A 22,608-nucleotide genomic window follows, 5' to 3' on the forward strand; every position below is an offset into this window, starting at 1 on the left:
ATAGTTAGGCGAGAAAAACTCGGTCGAGTCTGGTGTTGGCGCGAAACGGCGGAAACTTGGGGCTATGCCATCTCGGGATGTAAAATTTCTTGCCTGGCAACGAGTTGCCCATTCCTCCTACTTTCTGCCACTTAGTGCGTTTTAATTTGGGCCATTCTTATATTGGCCAATTCAGCGTATTATTTCGAAGAAATAACCGGTTTGTCACGAGGCAAATACGTTTTCTTCATTTTGTTGTCGCGTGCACAAAGCGCTTCGGAAATAGGTAAACTTATTATAGATATTCCGCTACCACCTTAAAGGTAAAAAGGTAAACATAGGTTGGAAAAATTCTCCTTTTCGAGATGCAAACATCGATCTATTTTTATCTTTTAAATTTTATGCGAATTAGGTGTCATATAAGTGTTACATGGAATTATGAGCGTTATTAATTTTTTTTCTATAAGAAAATAAATATTGTATGAGATATTGGAGCAAATTTTCTTATGAATGTTGAACGTTTCGTAATAAATGAATTTTTATGTTTTGATAGTTAAGACAGTTATTGGAATGATTTATTCTAATATCGAATGGATAGATATTTATTTATCGTGAAGAATTTGGAGAAGTTGGTATATATACAAATATCAATTGAGACTTATTATTATATTAATTTATAATTGAAATTTATATTTTACATAATTTCAATTATAATTTAATAAATAAAAACTTTAATGAATATTTCTATATTCCACCTTTTCTATTTATTTTGGCTTCTAAAACTGTCCTATGTGAATATGTTATATGAATATCTTATATATGGAACTGAAATTGCGTTGTTGCAAAAGGGAAATGTTTCCAATGGATTTCTTTAAATAATTTTTAAGTATTCTTTAAAATGTTTTCTGTCACAAACGAAAAGTTTACATTTTAAAAGGAAAACATTTTTCGATTTAACATGTTCACGTAAATGAGTAGAACACGATATCAAAGTTTGGCCATTTACTTTTGAAACACCTCGTATACGAGCATAAATTTCGCCGGGATAAATTGAAAATAAATCGTGTCTGAAACGCCGGTGTGAAATGCAAATGCGGAATCCAAAGTGCACGTAGAAGTTTTTGACCTAATGATTGGCCCAAAGAATGCATGTGTTTGTTATCGTTTCATCGAGATCGATCGTAATATGTTTGATAAGATCTTTTCAACGCCAGAATTGCGAGTGTGTACACAAGTGTATCGGTGTATATCCAACGATACGAAAATAGCGAGGGCAACTCGTGATGAGTCTGCCCGAGACCCACGCTAATTCGCACGCTAAAATAAGAACGGCAATCCTTATTTATATCGAGGTGCGATAGGTCAGATTGTCACCTATGCATATGGAAACTGTGAAACAATGTTTCGATATAAGAAACATATTAGAGATATTAAATCAATATAAATCTCTATTTCAAATAGATTCTTATTTTTGTTTGGCTGTTGTTTATTTGTTTCAAAAGATGGTTTTGCGTTTATTATTAATGTCGTCGCAGCTATTTGTTGTAGTTGAATGCATAGGTTAAGATTAGGTATTATTCGAAAGATTGTTATATTGAAAAAATTATTATTGTAATTATTCTGAAAAATTTAGCAGTATTTTTAAATATTCGATCGAAAAGATTCGAATATTTTTGTTAAAAAATGTAAATATTACGATAAAAATGTATTTTGATCATAAAGATTCGAATCTTTTATGAATATTTTTATTTCAAATTTTAAAGTACTTGTTGTAGAATTTTACATTATTACGTTATGCGTAAATTATCGATACTTTATTGAACTTTAGAAGTATTTGATTTCGGTGTTTGAGATTTTATTATTTGATAAATGCAAGAAATAAAATATCATTTCTTATGAATAATATAATCGAAGTAAAATTTATTGAATAAAAATTTTATCAATATTGAAATTAATTTATGATTAGATTTATGGATATACATACATTAATATTGATATTATTTCTAATGGAAGATCCACGTAATTTTCTATCATAACTTATTTCACAATTTTTATACGTGAATAAGAATATTATTTTATCTTCAATATTTGCTTGATAGAATGCGAATTTATACGGAAAGAATTATCGATATTTGTATTATACAAATTCATATTTTATATGAGCAAATAAAAAAATGGGACCTAAATAGAAATTCGTTTCTGAACATGATATTTTTTATTTTAAATTCCCATAAATGCGTAGAAATTTGTATTTCGAGTTACAATCCGACGAGTTTATTCTGGACTAAATTTCTGTATAAAAGAATTATTTAACCGAATGATCTCAAAGGTGTGGGCATTTCTTTACTGTTGTCCTTTGGAAAGAGCAATTGGTTGGAAAAGCTTCCGCCAATGGAAAAGAATAAACCAACGATAGCGATAACCTAGTGACCTACCTTTCAGCTGCCATGTTACCCGCTCGTCTTTGAAAGCTACTAGCATCACAGGTGCACACAACTAGTCTATTTTGCCAAGAAAAGATCGACTCTCGTTATTGTTGTGCTTCATTAAAATCAGTGTCGACTAATATGGTATTTCATGTTTCTTTTATGTCTGTATACATGTATAATATGTACAATGTTTACAATGTATTAAATTAATTTATGCTTTATAATAGTTTGTATGAATATCGAATAATATCATTTTTTTTTTTTTTTTTGAGTTACTTTTGTTTTTAAATATTCTTGTGATACGTTTCACATTATTTGTATGCATATTTCGTCTAATTTTCAATAATTTTGTATTTGAGAGTCAGATTAATCCATTTTTCCATTCTGCATTTAGTTATACATGTATGTAGAACTTTATAAACTTTTCTCTTATTTTATCAGAGTAATAAGAGTAGACTCGTTTATTTTACATGTAAAATAAGGAAGATTTAATAATATGAACTTTGAATTTCAATTTAGTGATTTTACATTTTTATAGTAGAATTGACCCAAATCCTGTGGAATAATAAGAAAAATATAATTTAATTTGCATACAACAATAACTTTATATTTTTCATAATGGTAATTTTCAATTTTAAAATCTTAAAATTAATCGATTTTATGAAACGTTATGTAATAACTATTTATCTGTTATATTGATATTCAATAAAAGAGGATTTATATTAGTTTAATTTTAGATACAGAAATTATTTAATTCATTAATTAAATGCATTATTTGATAAATTTAATAAAAAAAGAATGTATGTTACATGAAAGAAATTTTTATATACAACAATAAGAAACTTTTTAACATTTTATACAAAATTTTTCCTGCAAAAAATTGAAAAGAGGTTATATTTTTACAAGATATATAATTTATTTATTAATATTTTGATTAATTTCTCCTGCTTTGATATTTTGAAGTTATATATTAAACAAAAATTTTTACGAATTTTATAATTCAACCAAATTAAATTAATAATTAAACCAATAAATATTTATTTATGCAAAATTTGAATGAATAAAAAGAATATAACACATAACATAATAAATACAAAATATTATTTTTAAGAAAATAAAACAAATCTCTATTATTTAAACTCCTCACTTCTTTACTCATGCTCATAATAAACTTTATATTCAACAAACATCCAAATCACAAAATTTCACAAATGCTAAACATCGCACACAAACTAAACAAAATAAAATCAACGTTTGCAATTTTCCAACAATCAAAAGAAATTTTCTTGTTATAACAAATGAAATAATTATGCACGATATGAAAAGAAACGGGTTAGATAATTTAATTAAACGAACACCGTATATAATATATATATACACAATGAAACAAGCTACTCGTTCGACTAAGATCCCATTAAGCTGCGTCTATATCCGGAAGGTGAAAGAAAAGTAGTAGCGGATAAGACAAGAGGTAAAGGAGGTCTTCCCTTACATATCCATCCTCGGCGTTCATGTCTTTTTCCACGTTGCTGAAAAACGCTGACTCGACTCATTTAGGTAGGGAAGAAGCACGCGGAAAAGAGGAAAAAATTCTGGACCTCGAGCTGTGAATCCCATCCCTACGAAGCAGCGTTCTTCAGTGAATCAGCGATGCGTGGCTGAGCTACGTGAAAGATGAAAGCTTGCTCTCTGTTTTGGTCTATGGCTATGAAACGAGAATGAGGAGCACGACGTAATTTCCGTGTAATTTAAGACACAGTTTAGAATTTATTCTTTTCACTTATATTTCTGTATTTTCGATCTTTTCGACGTGTGGAAATTAATCGTTGTACAATCGATGATTAAGTTTGCTGCTTGTTTCGGATAAGAATCGTTCAAAATTCTTTTCTTTATGATTATTGAGATGCTTATGGAATTATTGAAATATTTTTAAAAATAGAAACGAATCGATCATGATTCACAAATAGTCGATATGACAAGATGTTTAGACAATTTCTAAAATTTTTTGAAAAAAACAGATTTGAATATTTGCTCGCTAGTATCATAGAATTTTAGGTGTGTTCTTTTGAAAAAAAGAATTCATCAGAGATCAAAATGTTTTTGATTGATTAACAACATTTAAATCGATGAAATTTTGTTCTTCTATTCTTTAAGCAGTGTGCTTGATTGTGCTTTTTATGAAATAGATCACTTTTGTACAATCTTTTGCTTGCGCTTTTGCACAATCTAATTATGAGATAGTTATGAATATTATAGTGAATATTATTATAGTTATGTATATACGTGTATCATATGTTTCTCATTTGTTATTAGTTACGTTATGAAATCAAATGTCATTTTTAGCATCGCAAGAAAATAGAATGAGGGTCACAATATTAATTGTCGAATCAACATGGACATCTACATAACATTATTAATCATATTGTAATAACCATTATGAAATGGTTTGTTACGTATATTATATGCAAAGAGATAATGGATGCAAAGAGGATGCGTTTAAAAGTAATTTTACAATACGATAGACGACAATGTATTTCATTGCTGTTATGCAATATATATTTTACCTTGTGTCATCAATGAATTTTGTAATAAAATAATATATTCATAATTTGTATATCATTTTACTTTCACTCTTTAATTAAATTATATCACTTTATTAGAATTTTATTAATTCTATTAATAATACAGTTACGATATGATCGTTTCAATTTTATCCATTTTATACTTGATAAATAATCTCAACTTTTGTGTTTGTTTTGGCGTTAAAATCGATCTTCCAAAAATGTCCCACGAATATATTAATATATTCTGTATACTTGTTTGGCTAATACAAGCTTCTTTTGCCTACGATTTTTACCACGATATACCAATTCTTAGTATTAAAAATAAAATACAAATAATTTTTCACTTATAAAGAAATATTTCTCTCTCGTGACTTACGAAAAAAGTTGCTTTCGATTTTCAAAATTTCTGAATATATGTGAAAATTTATAATAATAAATTTTATGGCAAAGCTTAATCTGTGATCATTGACCCGAGTAACAATTTATAATTAGTGGCGATCTTACCTTTTGGACAATCGACTTAATCGAGTACCCGCTTGAGCACCCATCCGCCAAAGTGCCGCAAGTCGAATTTTTCATTCGCGAAATTATAAACCGTGTACACCACACAAAGGTATCGAAGCAGAAAGCAGAAAGCTTATTTTTCGATAAGCAGAGAAACAAAGAGGAAAACGACAAAGAGAAGCAATTTTTGCAAGTTGACGTACATTCCCCCGGCATTTGATCAGTTGCACGATGACCTAGATGTAAAACAATGGATAGGAAATATTGAAGAATATGGAGATCACTACAATTAGAATGAGATGGTGATTTGTTACTATACTCTCGCGGGATTTATAGGATTTGAAAGGAAAAATAAAAACGTTCTATATAATCTGTTCTATTCTGGGCACAGGTGGATAATGGATAATGCTTTGGGTGATCAATTGATTTATTATTTTGAGTTGAGTGAATTTGAGTGAATAATGATTATGGGATGAATGGTATTGTGAAAAGTTAGTGACACGTAATTATAACGAAACGGATAATCGTGAAGAAAGTGAATGGATCATTTGAACAGTCTGTGCTCATTTTGATCTGATGTAAAAATGAACATTTGAAATATGTGTGCTTCTACTAATAGGAATATTTTAAACCAAAATTTAAGAAATATAAGAAACAGGTATGTAATGAAATACATGTTCAAATATATTGATTGTAAAGCAAAATGATGCTATAAGAATGTTATATTTTATTCTATCAATTTATAAAAATGTAATTTTAAGATTGAAATAAATTAATTAGAATTTGAAGTGAATCTTTATTAAATCTATCATTTAACCAATAAAAATTAAATGATAAAAATATATTTCCATAACCAAGAATTATATTTTTAAATGCAATATGTATATATTGTTTAAAAATTTAAGATATCCAAATTTATTTATCCATATTTGTTTGAAAAATTAGGAAAAATTAATAGAGATTAATTTGATATTTTATAGGATAAAAACTTTTAAAAATTTTATCAGTAATAAGATAAATAAATTCAAAGATTTTTGAGTGGAAGAGTAAAAATACGAACTAAATATAATCAATCATTCTTAAACATGCATTTACATACATATTTTAGATTTTTTATATTTATTTCAAATAAACTGCTTAAGTACTTTTTGTATAAAATTTAATCTATTTATTATAATATTCTTAAAAATGTTGACAGAAATATAATGAAATATTTAGAAATGACGAATGTGTGAAACACTAGTGAATTAACTGTTATAATCAATATTCTTCTTTACAATATTGTTGTTTTATTTGTCTTAATTTAATTTTTATTACTTTTACTAAATTTCTTTTGTGTTCTTTTTCGTTTTATCTTTTTATTTTTCAATTAGCATTATATCGAAAGCTTATATCACAAAAAAAAAAAACGGAAACAACTGAAAATATTTACGAGCTTTGAAGATTCGACTTGACCTTAAGAGCAATGCTTGTCTTAAAAGAGGGTTATCGACGTGTTCCGATTGGAGTCTGAAACGAGACTGACTTTCTGTGAAAGAGGTAAAGATCAATAGGATTACAATGGGATTAGTCTAGAAAGTTAAAATTAACTTGAATTTAAAAAATATTATAGTATCAAATTAAATACGAAACTGATATAAATTGAATTAAAGAAAAAAACAGAAGATCGAAATATTTTTTATTCACATAAAATATCAGAAAGTATTATAATTATTGCTTTAATGTCAATAGTGATAAGGATATAAATAGGAAAAATAAATTTACATTTATAATAAAAAAAGTGAAAATGTTTTTATTTTAGAAAAGAAATAAATATTATATGTTATATATTTAAATTTGTATTATATAAAAAAATATAAATGAAATAGTTCATAAATAATTAATTGAATTAAAAGTAAAACAATTTTTATACCTATATTACTGTAAATATTAATTGTCATAAATATATTATAATTTGTTTCTATGTCCTTGAATTTTTTTTTATATTACAGATAATATATTTAATGAATAGTATGCTTGAGAATATGAGAAAATAGGAAAAATCCTCAACTTATATCTATAAGATAGTGACAATTTTTAATATTTTGGATATATATGCAAATACATATATGTATAATGCACTTTAATTTTGTACTATCTTACAAAGAAATAAAAAAATTTACATGTTATACGAATCAATATAATTAAAAATAAATATTTCTTTATGCATTCATTGTTATTATAAATATATGCTGTTACAATTTGTCTCCATAAATTGCAATCTACTGTACACATTTTCCACCATCAATTATTTCCTATCATTATTATACGAATGGTTTTCTTTATTCTCCTTACCTATCTATTATACACACAAGTTTATAAATTATATATATCCATAAGTTTGTAAAAATCGTCGTGTTCTTAGCATATGTCTCTTCCATCCCCTTTCGATATTGAAAAACAAATATGAGAAACGTTCATGCATGGTCTTCATATTTGGGTGACCTAGATTTCCGTAGCGCAGCTGCATACACTCAGATGGTGCATCGACAGAATGACCTTACACGCTCTTCTACACTTCTACAATCCTAAATGTGCACACGTTGTACATATGCGCATGTATACAACCCTCTCGTGCAAATTTAAACGAGACAGGTAAATGTGCCACTGAAAAAATTTAATTTGCGGTTTTATGGGATTTATGGTAATATCAATTCAAATTTTTTTCAAATGTTTTGTTTAAATTTCCGTAATATTGTATATTTTAACGGATAATATTTAATTACGTGTTTCTTGAATTAATAATTTCGAATTTTTGTGTAAGTTTCTTTATATTGCGTATTTAAACAAATTGATATTTAATTATATGTTCCTCGAATTAATAATTTTCCATATTTTAATTATTTGAAATTTAACAAGTTTAAGTAGATATTCTTCTATGGATTGTTCGCTTGAGATTAAATTTTGCTGAATGGTATTTTTATTAAATATATAATACATTATTGTGTAGAAAATCTATTTGATTTATTACTTGATTTATGCTTGTTTGTACTTTTTCATATGGTTTTGTTATTCAAGTTTTTTTTAAATAAGTTTTTTTTAATTAAAATTCGTTTCAATATAATTGATAATTTTTTTTTTACAATTAGTCGTAAAAAAGAAAATTCATCTTATATATAGATTCGAATTTGTTTCGAAAAACTTTTCAAAATTATTTTAATTATATATGCAGTGTTAATATATTCATATTGGCTTCTAGAAATGACTCTCTAAAAGTGTTCTACGAATATATTAGCATCTTCTATATAATATTAATTTTCTCTCTTCACTCTTTTCCACTCTCTCAATTCAAATCCAATCTATTATTAATACTAATAAAAAATATTAGATGAATCAACAAGTTAAAAAGAATATAAATATTTATGAAAACATTGTTTAAAACATTGTTAGATTATTTTAAGAAATATATATGTAATTTTTTTAAGCAATATAATAATTTAGTCGTTTTATTGAAAAAAATATTACAATAACAAAATATTTTTATGACATTTAAATATACATATACATAGTAATAAGGAATTTAATAAGAAAAATTTAAAATATTTAAATTTTTCGCATATTCCTCATAATCCTCCAAATAAGTAAATAGAAATTAAATATACATAATATTCTATTGAAATTAAAATCGATAAGATGTTTCATTGTGATTAATGATCATATTCGTTTGTACGATTTTTTCAAGCGTGAAAATCTCGAAGAAAATTCTAACAATTACATCCATGCTATCTGTTGCATTATATTCAAACGATAATTATTTAACAGATGTAAAAGTTATGAGAAAAAATTTTAATTCTATGATCAATTCTTGGATCGATAAATCAGATATTTGATGAAAAGTCGATTTAAAGGTTAAGATCTATCAAATCCATTTCGATAATATATCATTGACAATTAAGAGTCATGTGGCGAAATTCTTTGGTATTTGACGAGCTGCTGTCTGGAACGGAGCCAAGCAAAATCGATCGTCGGTTAAAGTACATAAGCCGTGCTTCTTTATTTATTCACGCTACTTGCACTATATGCTTCAATCTGAAGTCTCGTAGCAGAGAAATTGTACGTGTGTATTTGCACATTATGCGTGTGTGTATGTGAATGCTTGGCGCATCGATGACTTCGCCATCCAATATTTCCATACGAGTAAACCGGGCGAAAGAAAATAATGAAATAATAGAAAGGAATCTTTTTTTACACTCGTTTAGACATATACACTCATTTGTTAGAGTTTCTTTGATGTAAAATTTAAATTTTTCCATTAAATTAGATTAAAGTGGCAATTATTTATTGATAATGTAAGATAAAGTAATTATATATTACAATTCAAAAGTGTTTATTAATATATTATTAATGATAAAATAAAATTTTATAAAATATTTGGTAAATAATCATTAATCATTAATTTTAATTGCACAAATAAAATTATATATATTAGCAAATTTCATTTTGTGTAAAGTATTAGTATTAGAGCCAGGTAATTTTTCTTTTCCTTTTCTTTTAATTATATAAAAATAGCATAATCAATAGCATAATATTTTATTTTTAGAGCTGAATTTCTTATATACGCATAAAATGTCTAACGAAATGAAATATTAGTGATGATTATTAAAAGAGATATTAAAAAAAACTTAGTTCTCGTAGCAAATATAATAGAATGTTAATAGAAAATAAATAAGTCGAAGAAAAAAGAATAACATTTTTAAATATATAACATTTGAAACTTTGTTTTCGAGTTGAGATTGAATTTAAAAATTCATTAAATACAATTTTGATTCTCTATAAGATATGAATAAGTATATAGGAAGAATATAAAATAAAATTTTTTTACTTAAAAACTAATTTTCAAGAAAATTGAATTCGAAAATACTTCTTAATCGTTTCCTTTACTTCTTGATTACTTCAAAATTACTTCTTAACTATATATTTTCAATCTTTATTTTCTTTAAAACAAAGATTTAAACAACAAAACTTTATTCCATTCACTCTTTTCTTAGTTTCATATATACAATAATCTTTTATTATTCGTATTCAATTGAAAATTAGTTAAATTTACTTGAAAACTCATCAAAATCTCGATTTACTCGAATATGAAGTTTGAAATGATAAAATTTTACTGTTCTTTTTTTTTTTTTTTTCATTTTTATATATAAAATCATCTTTTAATCGCGTGTACCATCTGTCCTGAGATATCATATATGTATTCACGATAAATCTTTCTTCACTGTCCATCGTTACGACAAGCTATGCATCATTTCAATTTATTACATTCCCATGTAGCTATATTGAAGTAATTAAGTATTGAAAAATTTCATTAAGAAATTTTCTTACACAAAGAAATTGCAAATAAAAATGACTGTTAGATTGCGAATTTTTATGCAATTAAAATAAGATCAAATATTTAATAAATATTCAATGATATGTAAAAAAATATATGATGTTATTTAAAATATATTTTAAACTGTAATATTTTTAAAATATCCATAATTACATTACGTAGATTTAACTATATAAATCTGTAATATTGTATAAAAATTTTATCATAATTTTTTGATAAATTGTTTATCATATATAATCAAAATAATTTAAAATTCAATATTATATCGTAATCAGAAGTTTTATTCAATTTTATGTATTAAATTTATTTATAATATTCGATTATCACAGAAATGAAATTGATATCAAAAAAATATCTAATATGTTTATTTCTCTTATTTATAAAAAAATACAAAATGCAAAACATACATTACATGAAAAATATATACTTTTCCATAAAAATTCCTATTTACATCGATTAATTTAAAAATTTTTATTTTATTACAAATTTATGCAAATGGATGTCACGATTTATATAGATTTGAAAATATTAATGGTTACTTAATTTTTTCTAGTTTTTCTAATATATATATATATATATATATATATATATATATATAAAATGATATTCCAAGACTTTTGAGAAAAAATATAACTTACGTACAGTCATGTTCAAAAACTCGTTTTGAGATTTACCAGCTTAGTAAATCTTTCATCCTCGCATGTAAAGCCACTTGGAACGAATATGCTAAGATCGTGTATTTCAAAAAGTGCTAACAAAGTGGTTGAAGTATAACATATATTTATTCGTTGGCGCTCATCGACCATCGTATAAGAGAATAAATTCGATCGTTGGAGCTTTTCATTATGTTAAATCAGCATTTAAAATTAAAAGTTATTGTTTTTCATTAAATTATCATTAATTATTGTGTAAACAAATCGTAGGATACGTAATTAATTATGAATATTAGATAAAATATTAGTTTCAAAAATTTATGTGAATCTTTAAAATTTTGTATTATAAATATTTAATAGATAATTTCATTTATAATTATGGTAATAACGGTTCTCAAAGAAACCTCTAAAGAGACACAAAGAAGATATTAGTGAAGTTATATGAAAAATATGTTACACAATAATTTTGATGTAAAAAAAGAAAAGATAATTTACATAATTAAAAATAATTTCGCTTAATTTTAATCATGATGCATATATGCTTTCATGATATTTATTTAATTTAACTTAACTAAACTTTGAATAATATTATGTGTTTCAGGTGGTGTTAGTTTTCATTCTCAGTATAGCATCGCTTATAATATACTTCATCGATGCCTCTAGGTAAGAAAATTAATTAATTGTACTCGAAACATTACATTTGTTTGTAAAATATTTTTTGAATCGCATAAAATAATCGCAAAAATTCTATAGTAGATTTGTGTATGATAAAAAAAAAATTGTTATAATCATTTAAATAACGTATGATAATCACAAGTTATTTGGATTTAGATTTGGAATATTAAAATATATTTTTCACATATATATATATAACAAAATATATTATTAATGAATCATGTAAATAACTGTGTAACGATTATGATTACATTATTATTGTTTATTTATTTTCTTATAAAAGTCAAGCAAACTTATCATAAGTGAGATCTAACGTAATTTATTAACATCAAATGACAATTTTATGTTACAGCGAAGAGGTGGAACGTTGCCAAGAGTGGAGCAACAACATTACTCAGCAGATAGACTTAGCTTTCAATATATTTTTTATGGTCTACTTTTTTATACGCGTAAGTGTAAACTTTTCATCGCATTATAATGCTTTTCAAATTTATAGATTCATGAATATTAACAGTTGAATGGTGGACAGCCACTTCTTACCTGTTAAATTCTCATTTTCAAATATTATGAAATAAAATGTAAGAAGTATTATTATTATAAATTATTTATTTAATCAAATCATTTATATCAAATCAAAATTTTTAAGTTACAATAGACCCAACATAATCAGATTATCATTATATTGTATCGTTATTTTATTGTATTCATTTAAATTCATATAACAATATATTAGATCTACCAACAGCTTGTAAATAATGATAGACTAAATCAATTTTGTCATATAATTCTTAAAAGATTATGTATATTGCAACAAGTAAACGTTGATATATTTTATTACACAACATGTGGATAGAAAATTAAAAGAAAGAAATCCTTGTTCTAACTTTAAAACAGTTAAGACTATAATTTCCATCGCATGACAATGCCCGACTGTGCGCTGTTAAAACAATCATTGTAATGCATTCAAGAAGCTGTAGTGCTATAAGAGGCCTTTATTTTAAAGTAACACGTTGAATAGTACAACAAGTTGAAGTCGAACAATAAAATTCTGCTTGTTGGGAAATGTCGTGGGTTTTTAAGACTTGGGAAAAGATTAACCCTTCGTTAACAATCTGAGTCTCTTAAGGCACGTGCTTTGTTATTCTCTCAAAGTTCTACGAGGAATTACCTGATGAATTTATAAAGGAATGATGTAACATTTACGAATACAAATTATTAGACGATTTTCTTGAGAAGTACACCTTGGATCTCTTTTCTACATTTCTACATTTTTCATGATTCACAATTTATATTTGCATTGAAAAAAATATTTAAGAAAATATATATATTTTTTTAATTATGCTCAACACGTTAACTTTCCTTTTATGTATTTATTAAATTAAATTTTATTATCGAATGCATTTTTGTATTTCAACTTGCTTTTTGTATATTTTTTTTTTTAGTATCAACAAATTTTAGATAAACTTAAACGATCTAAACTATTGATAGTCAATAAAAAAAAAAAATAAAACTGATGAAAGATTAGAATAATAATTAATTTGAGAAAATAGAGCAAGATGATTTAGGAAAAAAATAATGATTCAATAGTTAAGAAAATAAAAAATATCAAGATTATATAAAGTTTATTTTTAATCAATCTATTCTCCAAATATTAAATTTTTGGCTGTCAGTTACTTCATTTAGTGCAACATGGTTTGAAAATATATTATAATCGTTAAAAAATTTAGAACAAAATAAGAAATCAATTATTTTGCTCGCTAATTAATAAATTTTCAATATTTAAATAAAGCTAAAGAATTTGTAAAATCTAACAGAATCATCTATTCATATAAAATTATTTTCTCCTTTAATTGCAATTCATATCATGTAGAAATTAATTCGATTTCATGGTAATAATAATTGTATTTCGTACGTTCACACATCAGAGCATAAATAGGATGATGAAATAATAATAAATTATTATCATTAACACGTACGTGATTAAAAATTTGTTCTGTGACAGTTTATCGCCGCCAGTGATAAGCTGTGGTTCATGCTGGAGATGTATTCGTTCGTGGACTACTTTACGATACCACCGTCCTTCGTGTCGATATATCTCGATCGGACGTGGATCGGACTGAGGTTCCTTCGAGCCCTACGACTGATGACGGTCCCTGACATTCTCCAGTACCTAAACATTCTAAAGACATCGAGTTCCATTCGTCTCGCCCAACTTGTATCGATCTTCATCTCCGTCTGGTTAACAGCTGCTGGCATCATTCATTTGGTAAGATATTTTTTGGTATTCTTATCATTTGGTTTTCTTCTTCTCACTATGCGGCTGTTATGGATATAACAGATTGTGGATAATTAGTTGGTAGATAATATGAAATGAAAAATGAACTGAAAAATTGTCTTTAATTTTTTGTTTTTAACAATTGATGAGTTAATTAATTGATAAGTTAAATTTTAACAATAATAAAAGTAGAAAGACGGGTGATTAGAATTCTAAATGTACAAAGTATTTAAAGCTACATAATGGATTAATAATATATCGAATAATTGTGGTAAAAATATTTTCCAATATGCATTGAAAGGATATTTGAATAATTTAATGTAAAGGAAAAAGAAGTTAAGAAAGTAGAAAATTGTCAATTGCAAAATGAACTTAAGATTGTAAGAGTTAAGAAAATGTAATTTCATTCATCAAATTACAATATAGTTATTATTACTTTTTATATTTTGTTTTATGTTTATTTTATTTTTATTTAAATTAACACAGTCATATTTTCTCCGAGTTTTATAAGTATTTTTTCAATTCTACTTTACCGTCTTATTTTATTTTTTTACCACATTTATTCGCTTCCCACTCATCGTGAGACTAATCTTACACTGATATTTCTAAAAATCTCTCTGTCACACCCACTCGACTTTCTGGCTCGTCATATATCACGCATTTGCTTACACTCTAATCTTAACACCTCGATGCAAACAATATTTGTTTATTCTCAAAACTTCGTCAAGATGTTTTTAACACTTTTTACTTACATGTAAACATCTAACTTATTCATCCTGAACATATACTTCATTTAGAACATTTTTCAGAAACATTTAATACAGAAATGTATTTTATAAAAATTAGATTCTTAAATCTCCTTTGTTTCTTTCAATTTCTTAGTATTGTATGATATTATATGAGATTTTGATGTTGTGAGATATTAAAAGAAGATATTGCTATCTAAAAATTGCTAGAAATAGTTAATTTTAAGTAGTTAAAATATAAATATACTAAAACAAATTAATATAAATCAAAAAATTAAATTTATACATCCATCTTTTAATAGTAGAAAGAAATCTGCTTTTAATTTTAAAGATTACACGTGCATGAGTTTTTGAGGCGTTGTAAAAGTTTTGAAGTTTTAAATTTTTCTCTTCAAAATTTTTAAATATTTTTATGCATATTTTTAGATTTTGTTTATTCACGAGGTATCTTTAGAGAATCGATTTCAAAGACCAAAATAAATACAAAAATATTATCTTGAATTTTATTTATTAAATTATAAGCCATCTAAAAGACAACTATACATTCATTCTCTGCAAACTTAATTTAACTTATAACTTAATAAATAAACCTCAACCGATATTTTTGTACAGCAACTTTTATCTCTGTCCGTAGAATTCACTTTCTACATGTATCATCTACATTAACATCGCACATAATTAATATGTAATGAATATAATTTTCATCGCTGGAGGAGATCTGTGATAAAGAAACAAAAGTAATTTTTAGGACTAAAAATAATGTAAAAATAATAATATACAAATATAGATATATATTTTATGTTATTCTCGATATTAAATTATAAATGTTAATATTATGTGATTATAGCTTGAAAACTCAGGGGACCCGTTCGAGTTCACGAACCCTCAACAGCTTTCGTACTGGACCTGCGTCTACTTTCTCATCGTGACGATGTCCACGGTAGGATATGGCGACGTTTACTGCCAGACGGTCCTCGGCCGCACATTCCTAGTATTTTTTCTACTCGTCGGTTTGGTAAGCCTTCTTTAAAATTCTCTTAATACAGTCAAAACATTACGTTTAACATGTTATATGAAAATAAACGACTATCTATAGTTCAGTGTAGAAAATTCTCGCGTGAAAAATCCAATTGTCTGAGTAATAATAAGCACAATTTGTTCTCAGATCATTACTATTTTATATAGATATATAGATACATATATTCACCTCTGTATTTTTATTAAAATTTAAAGAAACAAATTTAAAACAATTTGGTTTTTCATGGGATAAATATTCGCAATACGAACTCTGCGGAACACGTGGTTGTCGTTTTTCACTTATTGTACAAAGCATTCTACTTTATCTCATCGTGAGATTATTCTTAAAAGTGTTCAAAGTATCGATGGTATAATCTCATAGCAACTATATTGTAATATTTTGATTGTATTTTGTAATAGTTTTTGAATGCTATGATGACTATTAATGATTTACTTTGGTCCATTGTGATCCAAATAATAAATTTTAGTGGTAACGCGATGAACTTGATTAATGATTTGAGTGTTTCGTAGAATTCGTCTCGTTAGAGTAGCAATCCTGATCTCGCCATGAATCGGCAGATCAGATTTTGAAAAAATTTACACATTTATTATCCTTGAAACACAAAACAAAACGGTGAATATTTCGACAATGTGCAATGTTCTCTGGTCGGATAGATTTATCGTACTACTGCGAAATAAATTCAGCGACGAGATTTTCGTTTCATTTTACACGTAATGCGAATTTCTCTTTAGTATACTTTTTTTTTTAATCTATTCGTTAAGTCCTATTTTAACAACAAAAATTACGAGTTTGAAAAACATTTTACTTCTTATAACGATTAAGTAAAATTTAACTTATAAAGAATTGATTTCATAAAAATATTTGATATAATTAGCATATTTATTATGCTATTGTATTGGAATAATAATGTATATACTTTTTTTTTGATAAATATCTAAATCATTTGAATTATTAAGAAAAAGATTACAAAAATAAGATAATTAATCTTGTTAAATTTGTATAAAATAAAAATCGGAAACAAATTAATATGAGATTAATAATGATCAGATTTTACATAATTTATTATCAGTTCATGATATGTGAAAGTAGAATATTTACTAATATTTATTAGAGACGAGACAAAATGTCACAAATGAATATCATAATTGATATTTGAATCATAATTGAATATCATAAATTATTTGACACATTAATACATAATGATAAAGAAAATAATAAATACATATTACAATCTTAATTGAATAGATTTTTATAAAAGTACAATATGAGAAAATTATGGTATATTTTATATAAAATCCCTTTTAAACTTTGTTATCCGACGTACATGTAATTCTTGACCTAATTGATCTAACAGACAGCCATTAACGCTAATTAGTTAAGTTTGACTCTACCGATAATAGTCATTTGTGACTATTACCACGCCGTACACCGACAAACTTACCCAATGCATTCTAATACTATCTTCTATCGTGCGATATATGATAATTATTCTAATCATGAACTCGATTTAAATATTCACCAATATTCCTCAACTTCCATTTCCTCGATTATCTTTCACCAGAGAAATTCGCGTTAAACATTAAGATGCGATGAGATGAAACGAATCGGATAGATTTCTTTTAGTTTTTTAAGTAATCATCGGAGAACAATGCCACTAGTCGTGAATCGATTGCTTCGTTTGAACGACGATGCGCAGTGTCTGGGAGAAGTGTGAGTGGCCGCGAGTGTGCGTGCGAGTAGCTGAGCGTGTGTGACATTATCGATCGTGCAAGATCGTTAATTTTCGGCGGAGACGAAGGAATATACGGGAACATTAAAAATTCGCGTGTCTCATGATTCGTTATTACTGATAAATCGTTGGAAAATGTCTGAGCATCGCCGTTTAAACGCGGGTATGTTAGCGTAACGTTTGTCTACAAATCTTATTAGAATACGAGAGTTAACAACATATTAGTAGACACTGTAAATTATCGAAACAAGTAGGAGGACTGTTTTCTTTCTTCTTCTTTTTTTTTTTCCTTTTTTTTCAAGATCTATAGGACTTTCGACAAACCTTACGCCAATCACGATAACCATGTTTTCTCGATGAAACGAGGGATCGACTCGAAATCAATATACAAATCAATTGAACGATATTTATATTTTCTTATTCGAAAAGATTTTTTATAATATGAATGATAATATAAAAGTAATTGAGAAATATTGAGAATGTAAAATAAGTGCATAATATTAACATTGAGCATTAATTTTTTACTCTTAAGCTCTTAAATTCTAGAAATTTATATAAAGATCTAAATAGTCTCTTTAGAATACCCTATAAATTTTTCCAAGATTTAATATCTAAGATAATATATACAATTATATCAAGCTTGATATTCAACAATTTTCTTAAATACTTTTACAATTTTATATAATTTTATTAAATAATTTGTATCAATAAAAAATATTTCCATTAAATAATTCAATTTAAAGAAGAAATATAATTTTAAAAGAGTCACTCCGTTTAAGGTTTCAAAAGTTAAATTATTTTTAATTAAATTTTAAAACGAGATTTCGATATTTAGATGAAATTTAAATAAATTTATTTCAATTTTTGTAATTAAACTGATGGCAATACAGTAATCTGGAATATTTTAATCGTTATTTCTGCTCGCGCATATCGATTATATGGAGTCGATTCCTCCCCATCTCATCGAGGAAAGGAAGTAAAAAAGAATTTCAACTGAAATCACAGAGCAGCTTCACACTTTCTCTCTCTCTCTCTCTTTCTCTCTATCTCTCTGTCTATCTCTTTTTTATATCAATTGAATCGTAACCTATTTAAAATTGAGCCCCCATACCACGAGTCGCATATATAAACAATTTTATATATGCCATGAGAAAAGGGTATATATTAATTAAATGAAAAAAAAAAAAAAAAAAAAAACAAGCAGTTTTCTGAACTCTACGGTCCAACTCTACGCCATTTTGGACCATCGTATATTTATTACGACGAGAAAAATGTAATTAGAAATAAAACTACATAAGAAATAAAAAAAAAAATATTCGCAATAAACGAATGGATAGAAAAATAAAAAGGAACGAGAAATAATAATAAGAGCTCGAAAATTTTCTATATAGCGTTACTGGCTACCTGTGCCTTATGCCTATACCTCTATATGGTGGTCGTAGTCGGGATCTGGTCCCGATATTTCCATACAATCATATATCACCCTCGTCTTCGCGTGTCAAAAGATATATATAATATAAAGAAAGGAAGAAAAAAAAAAGAATCAACGTGAAGAGACAAGGAATGGAATAACGAAATGCAAGATCGTTCTCGTGGAAAAGGATTCGCGTTCATTCTTCTCTCCGCTTATTGATTTCACGTCCTTTCACATACCCGGCTGAATAATAATAATTCGCGAACCGAAATTGGAGGCAAAGAATAGCGAGATCACGAGGGATATATGACACTTTGAGAATAATAGAGGAAACGTTCGTGACACGGTCCCGGACGACGACGGCAACCTTCTATATCTCGTGCAACCTAACACGCCTCACTCTATCGTACGAAAATGAAAGGTTTGTAGCGCGGATCGCAGTGGCATCTTGCGCTTCGAGCTCTCTCTCTCTCGAGGTAAAGTGGTCGGAGTAAAAAAAAAAAAAAAAAAAAAAAAGAAAAAATTTCTCTGCTTATGCAGCTGTTTCAAACATTTTTTTTTTCCATTTTTTTTTCTTCTCTTCTCTATATATATATATACGCTGTCTTTTGACCGTAAAGGCTTTCTAAATATCTATTTTCGTTTGGCGGTTATATGTTTGGCTTTCGAGTATACTAGGCCATCGTTAACAAGGTTGGTAAATAATGTGTGGGGTATTATGCTTTCATTTTTGTCAGCCCCTAGAAGTATATCGAATTGAGAAAATTGAATTTGTGCGAATATTTTAATGTGGATTAGCCTTTCATTTTATTTGAGACACAAATAATCACTTTATTAGCTGAGTCAAAGGATTTATGCCAATTTATGCGATGGAAAGACAAAAATTGATAGAAATTCTGTATTGTGATATATTTATATTTATATTTGTAAGATACAATGGAAGAAAAATGAAAAATTTTAAGTATTTTGAATTTTAAAAATTATGAAAATTATTTTTAAAAATCTAAAATGTACATGTACAATATTAAATTGTAATTAAATTATATATTGGCAATTTATGAAGGAATTAGAACAAGTATAATGAAAGTATAATTAATATACTAATTATATTATCCCAAGTTTAGTAAAAAAACATTTTTCCTTTTATATATAAAATGATAAATAATAAAAGTAAACGAAAAAAAAAAAAGAATAAAATAAAAGAAAGTAGAAACATTTATCTCCAATATATTTCTGAAAATTCGATATATTTATAGGGACGCATTGGTAAAGAGATCGACACGAGATACTCTGTGAAATTTCAGAGAATAGAGATTGAATCAAATTCGAACACTATCGATAAAGAAGATCTCGATCTTCAAAAATAATTACTTTTTCATTTAATCACGCAATTTTGTTGCTCGTGATCCAGTGATTAACCTTAAAAAAAAAAAAAGAAAAAAGGAATAATGTGAACCAGCTTTGTTGCAGCAGTAACACGTTACTTTTTTTCGCTGAATGAAATCGGGAGAAAGTGATCTCGGTATGACGATCATACCGTATGTATCTTAACAACAATATTTCAGCTCCTTATCGCATATATATCTATATAAAACTCTTATCTTTTATCTTTTTTTCTCTATTATTACTCGCTTCAATTTCTTCTACGAGTTACTCGCCTTATTCGCATATATAACCTACCTTTTATACGATATGTATATCTATCATTGTCAATGAGGTAAATCGAATTCTTGCATCGATTTGATTTATCAAAAACAGATATTCACGCGACTAAATCAAATTTGAACTAATAACAGGAACCTATTTGCGAACGAGCCTCGAGTCCATCCAGGTTCATTTAAGTGTCAAAAAGATTAAAAGATTTAAGTTTTTTCGTTCGAAAATTTTTCAAAAATTGACCGAGTTGCCCGCCAATCTTTCTCACTTATTCGATTCGAGGCACGTTGTCGTTCTTCTAAAATCTAAATCCTCTCTAACATCGATTCACATGTCGAACTTTCGTCAACTTTCTCTTTCTCTCTTTTTCTCTCTGTCTCCCTTTCTCTTTCTCTTTCTTTCTGTCTCTCTCTCTCTCTCTCTCTCTCTCTCTCTTTCTTTCCCAGAAATTCAACGATATCAATACAATGTTGGTTTCTGCGCGAGCTTGTTGATCCTGATTGACTGCTCATTCTGTCTGTATGTTTATTATATCTGTTTTTCTGCGAACGCTAACATGCTGCCTAACCTATTACTAACATATTACATAGATATTGATATTATTGATAAAATAGACGTGTGTTTTTTTGCTTGCTTTTGTCTATGACACTCGGATTGCCGTTGCAAAGCGTTCAATATTCTTTTCTTTATCCCATTTGTTGTGCCAGGATCCTCGACGGATGTATATTCTATATGCACAATTTTCAGGGCAAAGATTATTTCGTAAAAACTATCTTTCAAGCTTGGTATTTAGACTTCTTTCTTCAAGGGGATACGTTCGACACGTTGTTTATATATCGTTGATTATAAGGCGATCGAATCGAGTATAACTTTATGTCTCTCACTCCAGGACAATTTTTCTCTGTAAGTTTCTCTTGGCCGATTGTACGAATATGAGTGATCACATCTTCTCGAATTTCGCTCTTGTATCATACAGTTGTATTATACTTTTTTATTTTTTTTTCTCGAAGAGAATCATGAAAGTCAGGAATAAATTTACGTTTCATAATTGATATTTTCCGATTGTACCGGTATTCTATGACGTTACGAATATAATGTCCTCGTAACATTTTAAAGCGAGCTTGTTTTGGAACGTTCTCAAACTGTTTGGCACTTGGTTGGAAGCATGATGTCACTGAGTTTTGGTATAACGCGTTATAGCGATTCGAGCAATACGGAACCGCTTCAAACCGATTTCAGGAGGTTGGTTAATAACGATGACGATATCGCTTTAGGTGAAAAATTATCAATTTTCTGTTTAAAATATAGAGGAGGATGACGATATCAAGGAGGAATCTCTGTTCCTCTTTTTTAAAATTAATTCGATTAATATTATTATGTTAATTTGATGTGAAGAATTGTGCGACATAAGAAGAGTGGCTTTGACAAGTAATAAATATTCGTAGTAATTCGAGTAATTTATTTGTTATCATGCGTGTATAATAATTTATATTCAATATTGCCTTATTTGTTTTTATTTTTTATATTTTTATGAATATGATATTGATATTGATATATTGTTATTTTGTATTTACATT

At 26.9% G+C, this 22,608-nt stretch overlaps 1 protein-coding gene across 8 annotated transcripts in view; it reads left to right on the plus strand.

The window, feature by feature from the left end:
• slo (calcium-activated potassium channel slo) overlaps positions 1 to 22,608 on the plus strand; it is a 114,521-nt gene that overhangs the window by 15,748 nt on the left and 76,165 nt on the right. For all 8 annotated transcript variants that reach the window (XM_086914895.1, XM_031919197.2, XM_012492047.3 and 5 more), the window contains exons 2-5: positions 12,099 to 12,160; positions 12,525 to 12,621; positions 14,175 to 14,438; positions 16,041 to 16,208. In XM_086914895.1, the coding sequence (XP_086771021.1) occupies positions 12,099 to 12,160; positions 12,525 to 12,621; positions 14,175 to 14,438; positions 16,041 to 16,208 (591 nt within the window). The remainder of the gene's footprint in view (positions 1 to 12,098; positions 12,161 to 12,524; positions 12,622 to 14,174; positions 14,439 to 16,040; positions 16,209 to 22,608) is intronic.

The sequence above is a fragment of the Apis florea genome, unplaced genomic scaffold (assembly GCF_048593485.1).
Source record: "Apis florea isolate Af1SG1 unplaced genomic scaffold, ASM4859348v1 contig_3756_pilon, whole genome shotgun sequence".
NCBI lineage: Eukaryota > Metazoa > Arthropoda > Insecta > Hymenoptera > Apidae > Apis > Apis florea.